The 13,321-nt window shown below is 47.7% G+C and overlaps 1 protein-coding gene across 3 annotated transcripts in view; it reads left to right on the forward strand.

The window, feature by feature from the left end:
* Positions 1-13,321, forward strand: part of LOC138284990 (5-hydroxytryptamine receptor 3A-like) — a 117,562-nt gene that overhangs the window by 77,124 nt on the left and 27,117 nt on the right. For all 3 annotated transcript variants that reach the window (XM_069224387.1, XM_069224388.1, XM_069224389.1), the window contains one exon: positions 2,527-2,636. In XM_069224387.1, coding sequence (XP_069080488.1) covers positions 2,527-2,636 — 110 coding nt within the window. The remainder of the gene's footprint in view (positions 1-2,526; positions 2,637-13,321) is intronic.

The following is a 13,321-nucleotide window of genomic DNA, read 5'->3' on the forward strand; positions in this document are numbered from 1 at the left end:
AGCATTTCGGGAAAATGTACTTTGATCAGTATATTAGAATGAGAAGTGCCTGTTAATTTGACTATTGATGTGTATATAAATAGTTGTAACAAAATTGGGATTACTTTATTAGTTAATTTGCTGATTTAGATACCATTGTGTGGAGTGCTACCTTACTCATTAACTGTACAGCACTTACGTATGTGGAAGTCAATATGTTTTTGCTGTGTCCCGCACCTTTTAGAACTAAATACCAGTTTTAAGATTAAAAGCAACCCCCGGTGCCTCAATTACTTGTTTCTTATAATTCATATACTTATGTTTGGAAAGTGTTGTGGTTCTGAGAGCAGTTGGACATACCACTGTCACCTGTGGTCACTGTTAAGTTGACATAGAGGATGTTCCGAACCAAAATTACATAAATTCAAACACAATTGTGTGCTCACAAAAAAATATCCACGTATCACAGAATCACATTTTTTCAAATTCCTCATCAGATACCCTAAGAAATTATTGTATTACTGACCCCCACTCAATTGATATATCTCGAAACCAAATGCAATCAACAAATCATAAAAGTTAAGGCACTCCTCATGTCACAAAACCATTTATCTCAGAAGCATCAATAGCCCACGAAACACAAAACCAAGTTCTATCCATTGCTGTAAGAAACTAATCCATTCTATAGAAAATTTAAATAAATCCAATCAATTTATCATATACCATATAATCATCTCAGTTTCATGTATCCCAGAATTAACCCTAGTCCACAGTGTCAAATTCAAACTATGTGACTTTAAGAAATTCATGCATCGCTGAATCACATTCAATCAATTTATTACATAACAATATCTGTAAAATGCACAATACACTTGTTCCTATACATAAAAGCATAATAGAATCACGTATAATACAAGCAACATATGCTGAAATTCGAAACTTACATCACAGAACCAAATACAGCACATATTGTACATCACATAAGTAAATTCAACCCATGTATCATAGAATATCGTCCACTCTATAAATAACAGAAAAAATCTAATCCATGCACCCAACAACCAAATTAAGGGCATTATGACTTGGGGAGGTCCGGTGAACACCAACAAGCCAGCGCCATCCCGACCACCGTATTATGACAACACCGCCGGGCTGGCACTGTGTCTGCAGCAGTGGCACTAAGGAGTCATGCTTTAACTCATAAAGTGAGCCTAAAGCATATGCTGTTGGAGTGCAGTGCCACATGCACCTCAGGAGTACTGTGTGCCATGCACAATATTGTGCATGGTACACAGTGTGCATTGGAAGGTCAAGCATAGGGGGGCACAACAGGTGCCCCCAGCCACACTGCCCAAATTGGCAAAATCACACTGGGGCCCTGTTTGTGGCCCCTTCCCTGCCTTTCCTCTGAGATTTTCATGGCGGGTCGTGATCATTATAGCGGTGCTGGCATCGGCACAAATGTGATGGATCATGCCTTCCCCGACTGCTGCAGGATCCAGGATCCTGGTGATCACAGCAGTCTGTGGCAGTCTGATCACCAGCTTCATAATCTGGCGGTCGGACCGCCAAGAAAGCGACGGTCGGACTCATACTGCGGGTGCAGCAGTCTCAGGACCGCTGTAATCGTAATCAGGCCCTAAATCACTTCATTACCGAAAGCAGTCACTACATCGCAGAACAAATAGATACATTACAGAATGAAATCCATTTGATGCATCAATGAACCAAACGCAACTCATACAAGACAGAACCAAAAGCAACGTATGTATCAAATAAGCAAATACGCAGGTGCATAACAAATCCAATTGAAACATCATAATACCTTGAGCATTAAAAAAAATCACAAAAGTATAATTCATGTATCGAAAAATAAATCGAGTGCATGCACTAATGAGCCAAATACAATCCCTGAAAGATGCAATTTAACTTAAATATGATAAATCCAGGTCCAATGAATACAGGGTCGTATATGTTGCTTACATCGCACAACCAAAACAAAACCATACATCACAGCCGAAAATCAGAACTATACTCCAGAGAACTAACCTCAGGTCAGTTATCACAAACCAGATTCAATTGAAGCGGTACAAAACCACATGTAATTCCAATATTGCAGAACCAAATCCAATGCATAAAAATAAACTGTAAACTAAGTTCTATCAAAGTATTCCAAGCCAAATAAAAACAGGTACCACAAAATCAAATTCATTAAATGCAAACAGTTATAAACTATACACAACACAATAAAATGCAATCGATACATTCAAAACAGTAGTCAGAATAACGCCCTCAGTGCAACTCATACATCTCAGTACCACATCCAATGCATGCATAACAGTTTGAGCCCAATCTCTCTATCTGACAATTACACCCAGTCCACGCCTCACAGATCAGATGTCACCTTTTTATGATGTTAACTAGTGTTTTTTTTCTGCATCGCAAGACAGCATCAATCAAAATCACCAGATAGAAAGGTTGCAACTGTCCAGAGCTTGGCATGCGTTCGTGTACTGAACGTTTTCTCACGCTATCTGTTTTTTTCAGATATGGAAAGACGAATTTCTTACTTGGGAGCCAGAGGACTTTGATAACGTCACACAGGTTTCAATTCCCACTGATAAAATATGGGTCCCGGACATACTTATCAACGAGTTGTAAGTACTGAGTTAACTAATATATTTTGTTGTTTTCTACTTTATTGACAAAGGGCCATATGGAAACAATGTAAGCCTTGGAGGAACTGTCCTTCCACATTCTCCCCTTACTCCCTTAACACATGCACACATATTTCCATTCCGAGCTACTCCAATACGTAGAAGGCTTACTATCACCCTCTAGTGGTGGAAATAACAATTAGGCAATTAATGTTTTTTACTACTATTCGAACAGTTAATAAATATTCCTTGTTAGAAGCACCAAAAATGGGAAAAAACACAGCTAAATCTCTTCTAAACTTTGAGAGTCAGGAAAAAGATCTGGGCAATTTGAAATCTCATAAGATCACACAAGAACCCAGTTCACAAACGTAGCAGATTAACATTCTACCAGATCAAACCCAAGCACAGCCTCTCACTATCAAGTCTGCGGAAGGTGTGTCTCCTGCCTCTTTAAACTGGCTTCTTGCCTCAGTGCATTTCCCTTTCTCACAAACACCAACACATGCAAAGTTTGTAAACCAGGAATAAGCAGACGCTTCAGCCAATCACATGTTGATTAACTTTACTCAGTTTCAGAAGCCATTAGTGAACAGGAGTGTCATAAACACCTCTTTGCGTTTACTTTAACAATTGTTATTAAAATGCCATCGAGAAATAAGTGTGACACAGTTAATAAAAAGCAATACAGCAGATAGTTTTATCTGAAAAGGAGTCAAAGCGATTCAATATTTAAAATTTTACAAGTATAAAATTATGCAAACAAGATCATAAATATAACAATTAAAACGTCTGGTTAAATCCTGTAACACATTGCTTCCCAACCTTTTTAGAATCACAACCCACTTTTTAGCTCAACAAACATTTGCACCCCGCCAAATGATGGACATGATACAGGCGATTTTTTAATATAACTAAAACATCGTGTAGTAGAGCAATGACATTTACAGACAGCACAATTTCTATTGAAATGATCACTAAATGTGCAAAGACATACCGTTTTGCTGATAAAGCTACATTGCACACAAATGATAATGTGTGGGATTCAGGTTTCAGCCTTGATTTGTTCTCATCCTAATTAAACTCTTTGTTCCCATCACATTTCAGAGTTGCAAAAAAAGTGATTCATTTTTGTTTTCCTAACTACTGAATATGTACGGTTCATATACAGGCATTTACATTTTAATGTGTGTAATGGAAAAAAATACATCTTACAGCTATTCCTTTCGCAGTTCACGTGCCCCCACAAGAATCGTCACATAATTCACTTTACTTTTCTTTCTTTGACTGCAAAGTGTTAGGAGATTGTAAACACTATTCCCCATGTTAAAACTATAAGCAGCAGAAGACAGCTTGACATTTGATCTCTGTCTTTGAAGTGCAGAAACTTTGACAAGATAAGTACAGAATTTAGAGGCATCTTTTTTTTGTATTGCTTGGACTTTCGACAACCCACCAGAAATTGGCTCAGTTTGGGAAACACTGCTGTAACACATTATGCGGGTCATTACAACATTGGCGGTAAAAGCCACTTACCGCCGTGCAGAAGACCGCCAATACACCGCTGCGGTGGCGGGAGACCGCCACAGCTATTATGACACACATCACGGAATCCGCCGAAATTCAGACACCCACACAAGTCCGCCACACCAAAGGTCAGCGATAAATATGCAGAAACAAATCCTCCACGCCAACAGAAACACGCCCATGCTATTACGACCCACTAATCCACGCGGCGGTCTTTCAGCGGTATTCCATTGGCGGTACACACCGCCACGCTCAAAATACACACACAGCTCCAAAACACCGCCACATTGGACAATTCCAAATACACACACCTGATACACATACACACACCACTCCCACACACCCAACACAATATAAAACACACACCCACATCACCCACAAACCCCTACGACCACAAATTAGAGACGAAGGCCAGAGAGAGTCAGCACAGAATAGATAACACCATCACACCGAGGCACACTACACCATCACCCACACAACATCCACGCACAAAACACCACATACCACTACACTCACCACACTCATCAACACATACACCACCCCACACATCACACACAACACCCCATGTCACGCCAAAGACACCCCTGCTTCTCCGAGGAGGAGCTCAGGGTCATGGTGGAGGAAATCATCAGGGTAGAGCCACAGCTATTTGGCTCACAGGTACAGTACATATCCATAGCCAGGAAGATGGAGCTATGGCAAAGAATAGTCGACAGGGTCAACGCTGTGGGACAGCACCCAAGAAATAGGGAGGACATCAGGAAGAGGTGGAACGACCTACGGGGGAAGGCGCGTTCCACGGTATCCAGGCACCACATCGCTGTACAGCGGACTGGCGGCGGACCCCCACCTCCTCCCCCACAACTAACAACATGGGAGGAGCAAGTCTTGTCCATCTTGCATCCTGAGTGCCTCGCAGGAGTCGTTGGAGGAACGGACACTGGTAAGTCAAATCTTCACTATCATATCCCCCACCCTACCTGCATGCTATCACACACCCCCACCCTCAAACCCTCCCCTATCACCCTAACTCCTCACTAATCTACCCATAACACCAACCACCCATCCCAACCCCAAGACCTGCATGACACAACTAAGCATGGACACCCATCACAAAAGCATGCCCACTGCACAGACCCACAACACCCCCCAACCATCACCACACAAGCCCCCACACAGGAATGCCTGCACTGGGGTTCACGCACACCCAACCATCGCACACCATGAAACACACACATGCAAAAATCATGTACTTATACCCCTGCAGGAACCCGAAGGAACGTCACCCCACCAGAGGGTTCAGACAACACCACTCCACCCCCAGAAGAGGCCCACAGTGACGACAGCAGCTCTGCCCTACTGGATCTTGATGACCAGCCCGGACCATCGTGGGCCTCAGGACAGTCGGTTCCCCTTGCCCAGTCACAGCCCAACACTGAGCTTCCACCCTCTGGTAACCCCAGCACAGCACCCATCCAACGGGCCCATACCTCCCTACCCAGGACAGGTCAATCAGCGGTGTGTCCACCACTACAGGGCACCCAGGCTAACCCACCACCCCAACAACAACATGGACCTGGGGGCAGTGGTAGTGGGCACACGGTCCAGGGGACGGAGGCACAGGAACACCGGGGAACTGGGAGGGCTGCTGTGCGACAGAGGGAGGACAGGCCAAGGGAACCCACTCTCCACGAGGCCCTATCCTCCATCATGGGAGCATACCACCACTCCCAGGAGACGATGGCAACGGCCCTGGAGACCCTGCGTCTGCAGGAGGAGTAGTATTTGGGGTTCAGGGAGGAGCTCAGGACCATCGGCTCCGCCCTGGGCACCATCGTAGGGGTGCTGACGGACATTCAAAAGACCTTGAGGGACACAGTGGCACTCCAAGGGGCCCCTGACACTAGCCAGGACGATGAAATGCCCACCATCTCCGCCGGCGCTAGTGGACAGGACGCCCCGCCACAGGACCACCACACCAGCACCCCACCCCTGCAGACGGACAACCACCATGAAAGCGGGCCCTGAGATCCAGGAACAGGACAGAGCAAGATGGCAAGACCCCCGCCAGGAAATAAGACCACCCTGATTGTCCCCCCACTGTCCCACTTTGTTACCCTGTCCAGATTGGAACTGCCCCAGCTCCACTTCCAATGGCCAGATGTGCAATGTACCTGTGAGACTAATAGACAGGACTCTGCCATGGACATTCTTCCACCATGACCTCTCCCCATTTCACAACCCACCTATATTTTTATGCACTTCAATAAACACCCTTGAAACCTCAATAATATTGGAGTCAGTCAATGATTGTGAACTTTGTATTGTCAATTACAGTGTTAAAAAAGGTTACCCATTGGAAGGTCAACATACCAATGTCACACATCACAAGCCTTTCAAGGGTGCAAGCTGTTGACACGTTGGTTACCACATTACTGAAACTGAAATGGAAGGGGACAACTCAGTTACCAAATAGGGAGTGAAATGTAGGTAGAGGATAGAGGTAGACGTGTGAAATGTATTATAATGTGAAACATGAAATTGTACTCACCTGTGTCTCATTGAAAATATTGCTGTATGTCTGACTCCCTGTTGTCGTTTTCATCTTCATCAGCTTCCTCCTCATCACTGTCCACAGGCTCCACAGGCTCACCCGCTGCAACAACACCGTCATCTGGATCATCCTCCTGCAGAAAAGGCACCTGGCGTCGCAATGCCAAGTTATGGAGCATGGAGCAGGCGATGGTGATGTCGCACACCTTCTTCGGTGAGTAGAATAGGGACCCACCTGTCATATGGAGGCACCTGAACCTGGCCTTCAGGAGGCCGAAGGTACGCTCGATCACACTCCTAGTCCGCCCATGGGCCTCTTTGTACCGTTCCTCTGCCCTGGTCCTGGGATTCCTCACTGGGGTCAGTAGCCAGGACAGGTTGGGGTAACCAGAGTCCCCCAATAGCCACACACGGTGCCTCTGGAGTTCACCCATCATATCAGGGATGCTGCTATTCCACAGGATGTAGGCGTCATGCACTGAGCCAGGGAACATTGCATTTACCTGCGAGATGTACTGGTCTGCCAAACAGACCATCTGGACATCTGTTCATTCCTGCGGGGGGGGGGACCAGAGCACCATGGGTCCTATCAATGGCACCTATGACGTTGGGGATATGTCCAAGGGCATAGAAGTCACCTTTCACTGTAGGCAAATCCGCCACCTCAGGGAAAATTATGTATCTCCTTACGTGTATCAGCAGGGCAGACAACACTCTGGACAACACGTTGGAAAACATAGGCTGGGACATCCCTGATGCCATGGCCACTGTTGTCTGAAAAGACCCACTTGCAAAGAAATGGAGCACTGACAGCACCTGCACGTCAGGGGGATTCCAGTCGGATGGCGGATTGGTGACATCAGGTCTGGCTCCAACTGTCTTGTCCGCCAACGGTAGCGGTATGCCATGCACTAAAACTCTCTTTCTTCTGTCTCCACCCTTTTTCTGCTGTCCCTGTCCTTCTGTACATCAGCATCAACAGGCGGAGGTACAGTGGCACCGGAGCACGAGGGAGCTGCATCCCACATGGCCATGGAGGGCCACACCACAGACTCTGATTTCACCAGTGGGACGGAGGGCGAGGGGAGCCTCACGTCGGCCACAGGATCACCAAACAGCGACACAGACTCGTCCGCCGATGGGAGCTCCCCTGTGGTGGCGGCACCATCTGTGCACCCCACTTCTACAGGTACAGCCGCCACCTCCCCTACCAGCACCGCCCTCCCAGAAGCCCTTCAGCGTTCGCCCCGTGCCCGCTCACCCAGGAGGGTGGGCATCACCTTCGCCCCAGGCACCTCAGGCCCTGCCCCAGTCACCCCTGCTGCCCTTGGTGAGGAGGCCATTGACCTCCTCAGGTCACTCACTGTTGGGCAGTCTACCATTGTGAATGCCATCCAGGGTGTAGAACGAGAGTTGAAACACGGTAATGCATTCCTGGAATGCATTCATTCTGGTCAGGCTGTCCTTCAGCGAACCCTGCAATCTCTGGCCTCAGCACTGATGGCAGGCATTGTCCCTGTGTCCAGCCTCCCCCCTCCAACTTCCTCCACCCAGACCCAATCCCCTGTACCCCAGCCCATCCCAAGCACACCTACAGACCAGCATGCACACAAGTCAACACACACAAGTAGCTCAAGCAAACATAGGCACCACACACACCACAGGCACTCACACAAGCATCAGACCCAAACAGACACAGCAACATCCACTGTCTCCACTGTGTCCCCCTCCTCCTCTTCTCCCTCCTCCCTCCCAGTGTCGTCTACACACACACCTGCATGCACCACATCTACAGGCACTAGGACTCGCAGCAGGACACCCAGCACCACAAGCCGCTCACCTGCCCTCACCACCTCCACTGCCATATACACGTCCCCTGTGTCCTCTCCCAGTGTGTCTGTGACGCCCCCTCCCAAATTACACAAACGCCGGCAATCACTCACCCAACATCCATCCACCTCACGACAGCCTCCAGTACCTGCACCTGCACCCAAAACAGCTAAAGTGACACCTCCTACAACCACCTCCTCTTCCTCCACTCTCAGAGCCCCTCCAGCTACCCATCCCAGTGTACGTCAGAAACTGTCCCTATGTCAAATTGACCTTTTTGCCCCCCCCCCAATTCATCAGTCCCGTCGTAGCGCCTCAGCCAAAAAGCCTCCAGTACCAGTGGTGCGTGTACCAGGTTTTTGGAGTGCCCCGTCCACCAGGGCAGGCAGTAGGACCCGGAGCCAAGGCACTGTCAGCCCACCCCATGTAAAGGCTCCAAAATTGGAGAGTGGACGACGGGACCGTGTCAAGACTCCTGGTGGGACAAACAGTGAAATGGGATCCAAGGCGATTGGTGAGTCATCTGTAACTCTAAAGAAGGTGGGGAAGGTCCCGAGGAAGTCTCCCCAACCTGTTGTGAGTGTCACGGCGGAGAAGAGCGCCATCATTTCCGGCGGTCCACCCACAACCGCCAGCACCGTCGTCACTGGTCCAGAGACCACCGCCAGAGTCATAGCCCAGGAGGGCCCAAGTATCGTTACTGGTCAGGAGACCACCGCCACCGCCGGAGTCACAGCCCATGAGGGTCCAGAATCCCACAGCCCGCTGGGCAATGATGGAACGTCAAGCCACACACCAACGTCCAGTTTGGAGTTCACCACCGCCACCGCCGGAGTCACAGCCCAGGAGGGCTCAAGTATCGTAACTGGTCAGGAGACCACCGCCAGAGTCATTGCCCAGGAGGGCCCAAGTATTGTTACTGGTCAGGAGACCACCCCCAGAGTCATAGCCCAGGAGGGCCCAAGTATCGTTACTGGTCAGGAGACCACCGCCACCGCCGGAGTCACAGCCCAGGAGGGCTCAAGTATCGTAACTGGTCCAGAGACAACTGCCAGAGTCATAGCCCAGGAGGGCCCAAGTATTGTTACTGGTCAGGAGACCACCGCCACCGCCGGAGTCACAGCCCATGAGGGTCCAGAATCCCACAGCCCGCTGGGCAATGATGGAACGTCAAGCCACACACCAACGTCCAGTTTGGAGTTCGTCATGCCACACACCAACGCCCAGTGTGGAGTTCGTCATGCCACACACCAGTGTCCAGTGTGGAGATCGTCATGCCACACACCAATGTCCATTGTGGAGATCATCATGCCACCCACCAATGTCCAGTGTGGAGATCGTCATGCCACACACCAATGTCCATTGTGGAGATCGTCATGCCACACACCAATGTCCAGTGTGGAGATCGTCATGCCACACACCAATGTCCATTGTGGAGATCGTAATGCCACACACCAATGTCCATTGTGGAGATCGTAATGCCACACACCAATATCCGTACCAGAACCGCCATGGCAAAGCACTGCTGAACAAGCCCAAGACCGCCATGGCAAAGCACCGCTGAACAGTCCATAGCCAGCCATGGCAAAGCACCGCTGAACAAGCCCAAGACCGCCAAGGCAAAGCACGGCTGAACAGTCCATAGCCAGCCATGGCAAAGCACCGCTGAACAAGCCCAAGACCGCCATGGTGAAGACCGCTGAACAGTCCATAGCCAGCCATGTCAAAGCACCGCTGAACAGTCCATAGCCAGCCATGGCAAAGCACCGCTGAACAAGGCCAAGACCGCCATGGTGAAGACCGCTGAACAGGGCAAAGACTGCCATGTCAAAGCACCGCTGAACAGTCCATAGCCAGCCATGGTAAAGCACCACTGAACAAGCCCAAGACCGCCATGGTGAAAACCTCTGAACAGGGCAAAGACCGCCATGGCAAAGCACTGCTGAACAAGGCCAAGACCGCCATGGTGAAGACTGCTGAACAGTCCATAGCCAGCCATGGCAAAGCACCGCTGAACAAGGCCAAGTCCGCCATGGTGAAGACCGCTGAACAGGGCAAAGACTGCCATGTCAAAGCACCGCTGAACAGTCCATAGCCAGCCATGGCAAAGCACCGCTGAACAAGGCCAAGACCGCCATGGTGAAGACCGCTGAACAGGGCAAAGACCGCCATGGCAAAGCACCGCTGAACAAGGCCAAGACTGCCATGGCAAAGCAGCGCTGAACAGGGCAAAGACCGTGTGGGTATGAATAGTCCGGCACATCAGGCATCGTTCTCCCATGTGCAGCTGGGACTGTGACAGGACAGGAACTTTCACGGGGAGACTCATCCAGTCTGGGCACCAGTCCCACCCAGTACCAGTAGAGAATTGCATCTACTTACAAAGATGTGTCTTTGCACTCCCCAGGATGTAACAGTGGGCAAGCCACCCACTTGTTAGACTTGAGAGACTGTGGCTTTGCACTCCCCAGGATGGCACAGTGGGCAAGCCACCCACTGTAGAGACTTGAGAGACTGTGGCTTTGCACTCCCCAGGATACATCAATGGGCATGGAGCCCCGTTGTGGATCTGGCTTCGCATTCATCTGGCTGAGGTGCCCCTCCCTTCCCTTCCCCCTGAGGTGCCTGTAGTGTTTCTATCTGATGCCCCGGCAGTGTTCTCTCGGATTTTGGTCAGGTATCTATTGTGGGCGTCGCCCATGCATTTTTGGACTGTTGGTGCACGGACATTGTTGTGTACATATCTGCACTACTTCTTGTATTGTACATTTATTTTAGACAGATTTCGTGATATATATATCCGTATATTTTTTAATGAGTAGTATATTGGCACAATACAAAGTTTGACCGCTATTCGCTTTGTCTTTGCATTCTTCCGGGGGGATTGTGGGTTGTTACTGTGATTTTTGTGAATGCATTGGTGTGTATGTTGTAATATGCGAGGGTGGGGGTGGGGGTGTTTGGTGGGTGTCCCGTAACTTTTGCCTCCACCCTCCCCGTGTCGTAGGTGCTGTACTCACCGGTATGTTCTGCGCCTATGTCGCTGTTGGTCGTAGATGAGCAGGAATGCAAGGGCAGGGAGTATTTGTAGTTCCGGATCCATGGTGTCCTCGTTCCTCGTGGGATGTGTTGAGGTGAGCGTTTTCCCATAGCAAAAGCTGTTTCCGCCGTGTTTTTATCCACGGTGAATCCGCCCCGGAAAAGGTGGCGGAATGGTGTGTTGTGATAGTGTGGGCGGTACATTGTCTCCCGCCTGTCTGTTGGCGGTGACCGCCGCGCTGTTTGTCTGTACCACCGTGGCGGGCGGTGTGTTGAAGTGGCTGTCTTAGTTGGCGGTTTCCGCCAGGGTCGTAATTCCCTTTTTTTGTCCGCCGGCCTGTTTGCGGTATTACCGCAACTTTAACACCGTCCGCCAGGGTTGTAATGACCACCTATATCTTGGCAAATCTTATTAAGTAATTTGTTTAGAAAAAAGAAAGGAAAAGCGGAGAAATGGAAAACAACTACACATCGACTGGCAGGTAGAAAATCAAGAGTATATGTGTAAAAATGTACAAGTTCAACAGAAGTAAGTTATGGGAACTTAAAAATTAAGAAAGATAAACTTAAGATTGTTTAAACTTTAAATGATAGAAATATTAAGAAGGATGGAAAAATGTTAGCATCAATTATTGGATCCCACTGTATAACTCCCCAGAGAAAAAATGAGTCTAATGAAGTCCATTTTAACTGCAAGAAACACTGTCATTAGTGTCTAGTCTATAACAGTAGTGCCCTCAATTCCACTAAGCAATATATGAAACTGTTTCATGTCTTCCAAATAGTAGTTATTACCTGTAGAAAAAATAGAAATTAGTAGATGTAGTGATTGAACATTTAAGGCTGGAGAGAACATCTGATCCATAATGCTATCCAATATATTTTTGGGAAAAGATAATGAAATTGAGGTGCCAAGAATTTCTATAATTTTGGCCGAAAGCCAGTTAAGAATTGTTGCTTTATAGGATAAAGCAAGTAAATCTGAGCAGAGTTAAAGTCCGTATGGAAAAAGTCCAAGGAGAAAGAAGAATTTATTGTAATGCAAATATGGGTACAGAACCTGCCCCCACTTAAGAGCCAGTGGCTTACTTTAAAATCAAATCAAAATATACATCATTAAAGTATTAACCCACATATTAAATCCACATTCAGTTGAAAAGCCTTTTGTAAAATAGTTTTTTCCCAAATTGGTAGGAATATGGCAAAGCCTTGACATATCACAAGCTCATTAAAGTTTGCAAGCTTTCAAATAAAACAAAATTAAAACTAGGCATAGACTAGCTTTCAAGGTTGGTCTAAACCATTGGGCCTTGATTTACTTGGCAAGGTTTATAAATAAAGATGCCTGCATTCAGTACAGACTACATGATGTTAAGACAACAAAATAACCTTATAGAAAATCATTGGAAGGAACTTACAGACCAGTTTGTTGTTCTCATCAAGAACTTTGACCTAAGCTCATTGGCTAGCACGAGAAAAAGTAAAGGTGTTACAGCCATAAGCCTATCACGGCACAATGAGCTGGATAAAAATACAGGCATTTACCCAACTGTTGCTAAGTAATGCACTGCAAGTCCTGATTCTATTTCCATGGAGGTAAAAATGATGATATGATACCATGCCTAGAGAGTGGAAATGTCAGTATTCACTTGGGCAGGAAAATTGTGCTTCTCGAAGAGAGGACAGCAGGGGTGAGGTTATGGTGGTTGGTAATATCAGAAAAATAGATAAAGAGA

This window comes from Pleurodeles waltl, chromosome 3_1, assembly GCF_031143425.1.
Source record: "Pleurodeles waltl isolate 20211129_DDA chromosome 3_1, aPleWal1.hap1.20221129, whole genome shotgun sequence".
In the NCBI taxonomy this organism is placed as follows: Eukaryota; Metazoa; Chordata; class Amphibia; order Caudata; family Salamandridae; genus Pleurodeles; species Pleurodeles waltl.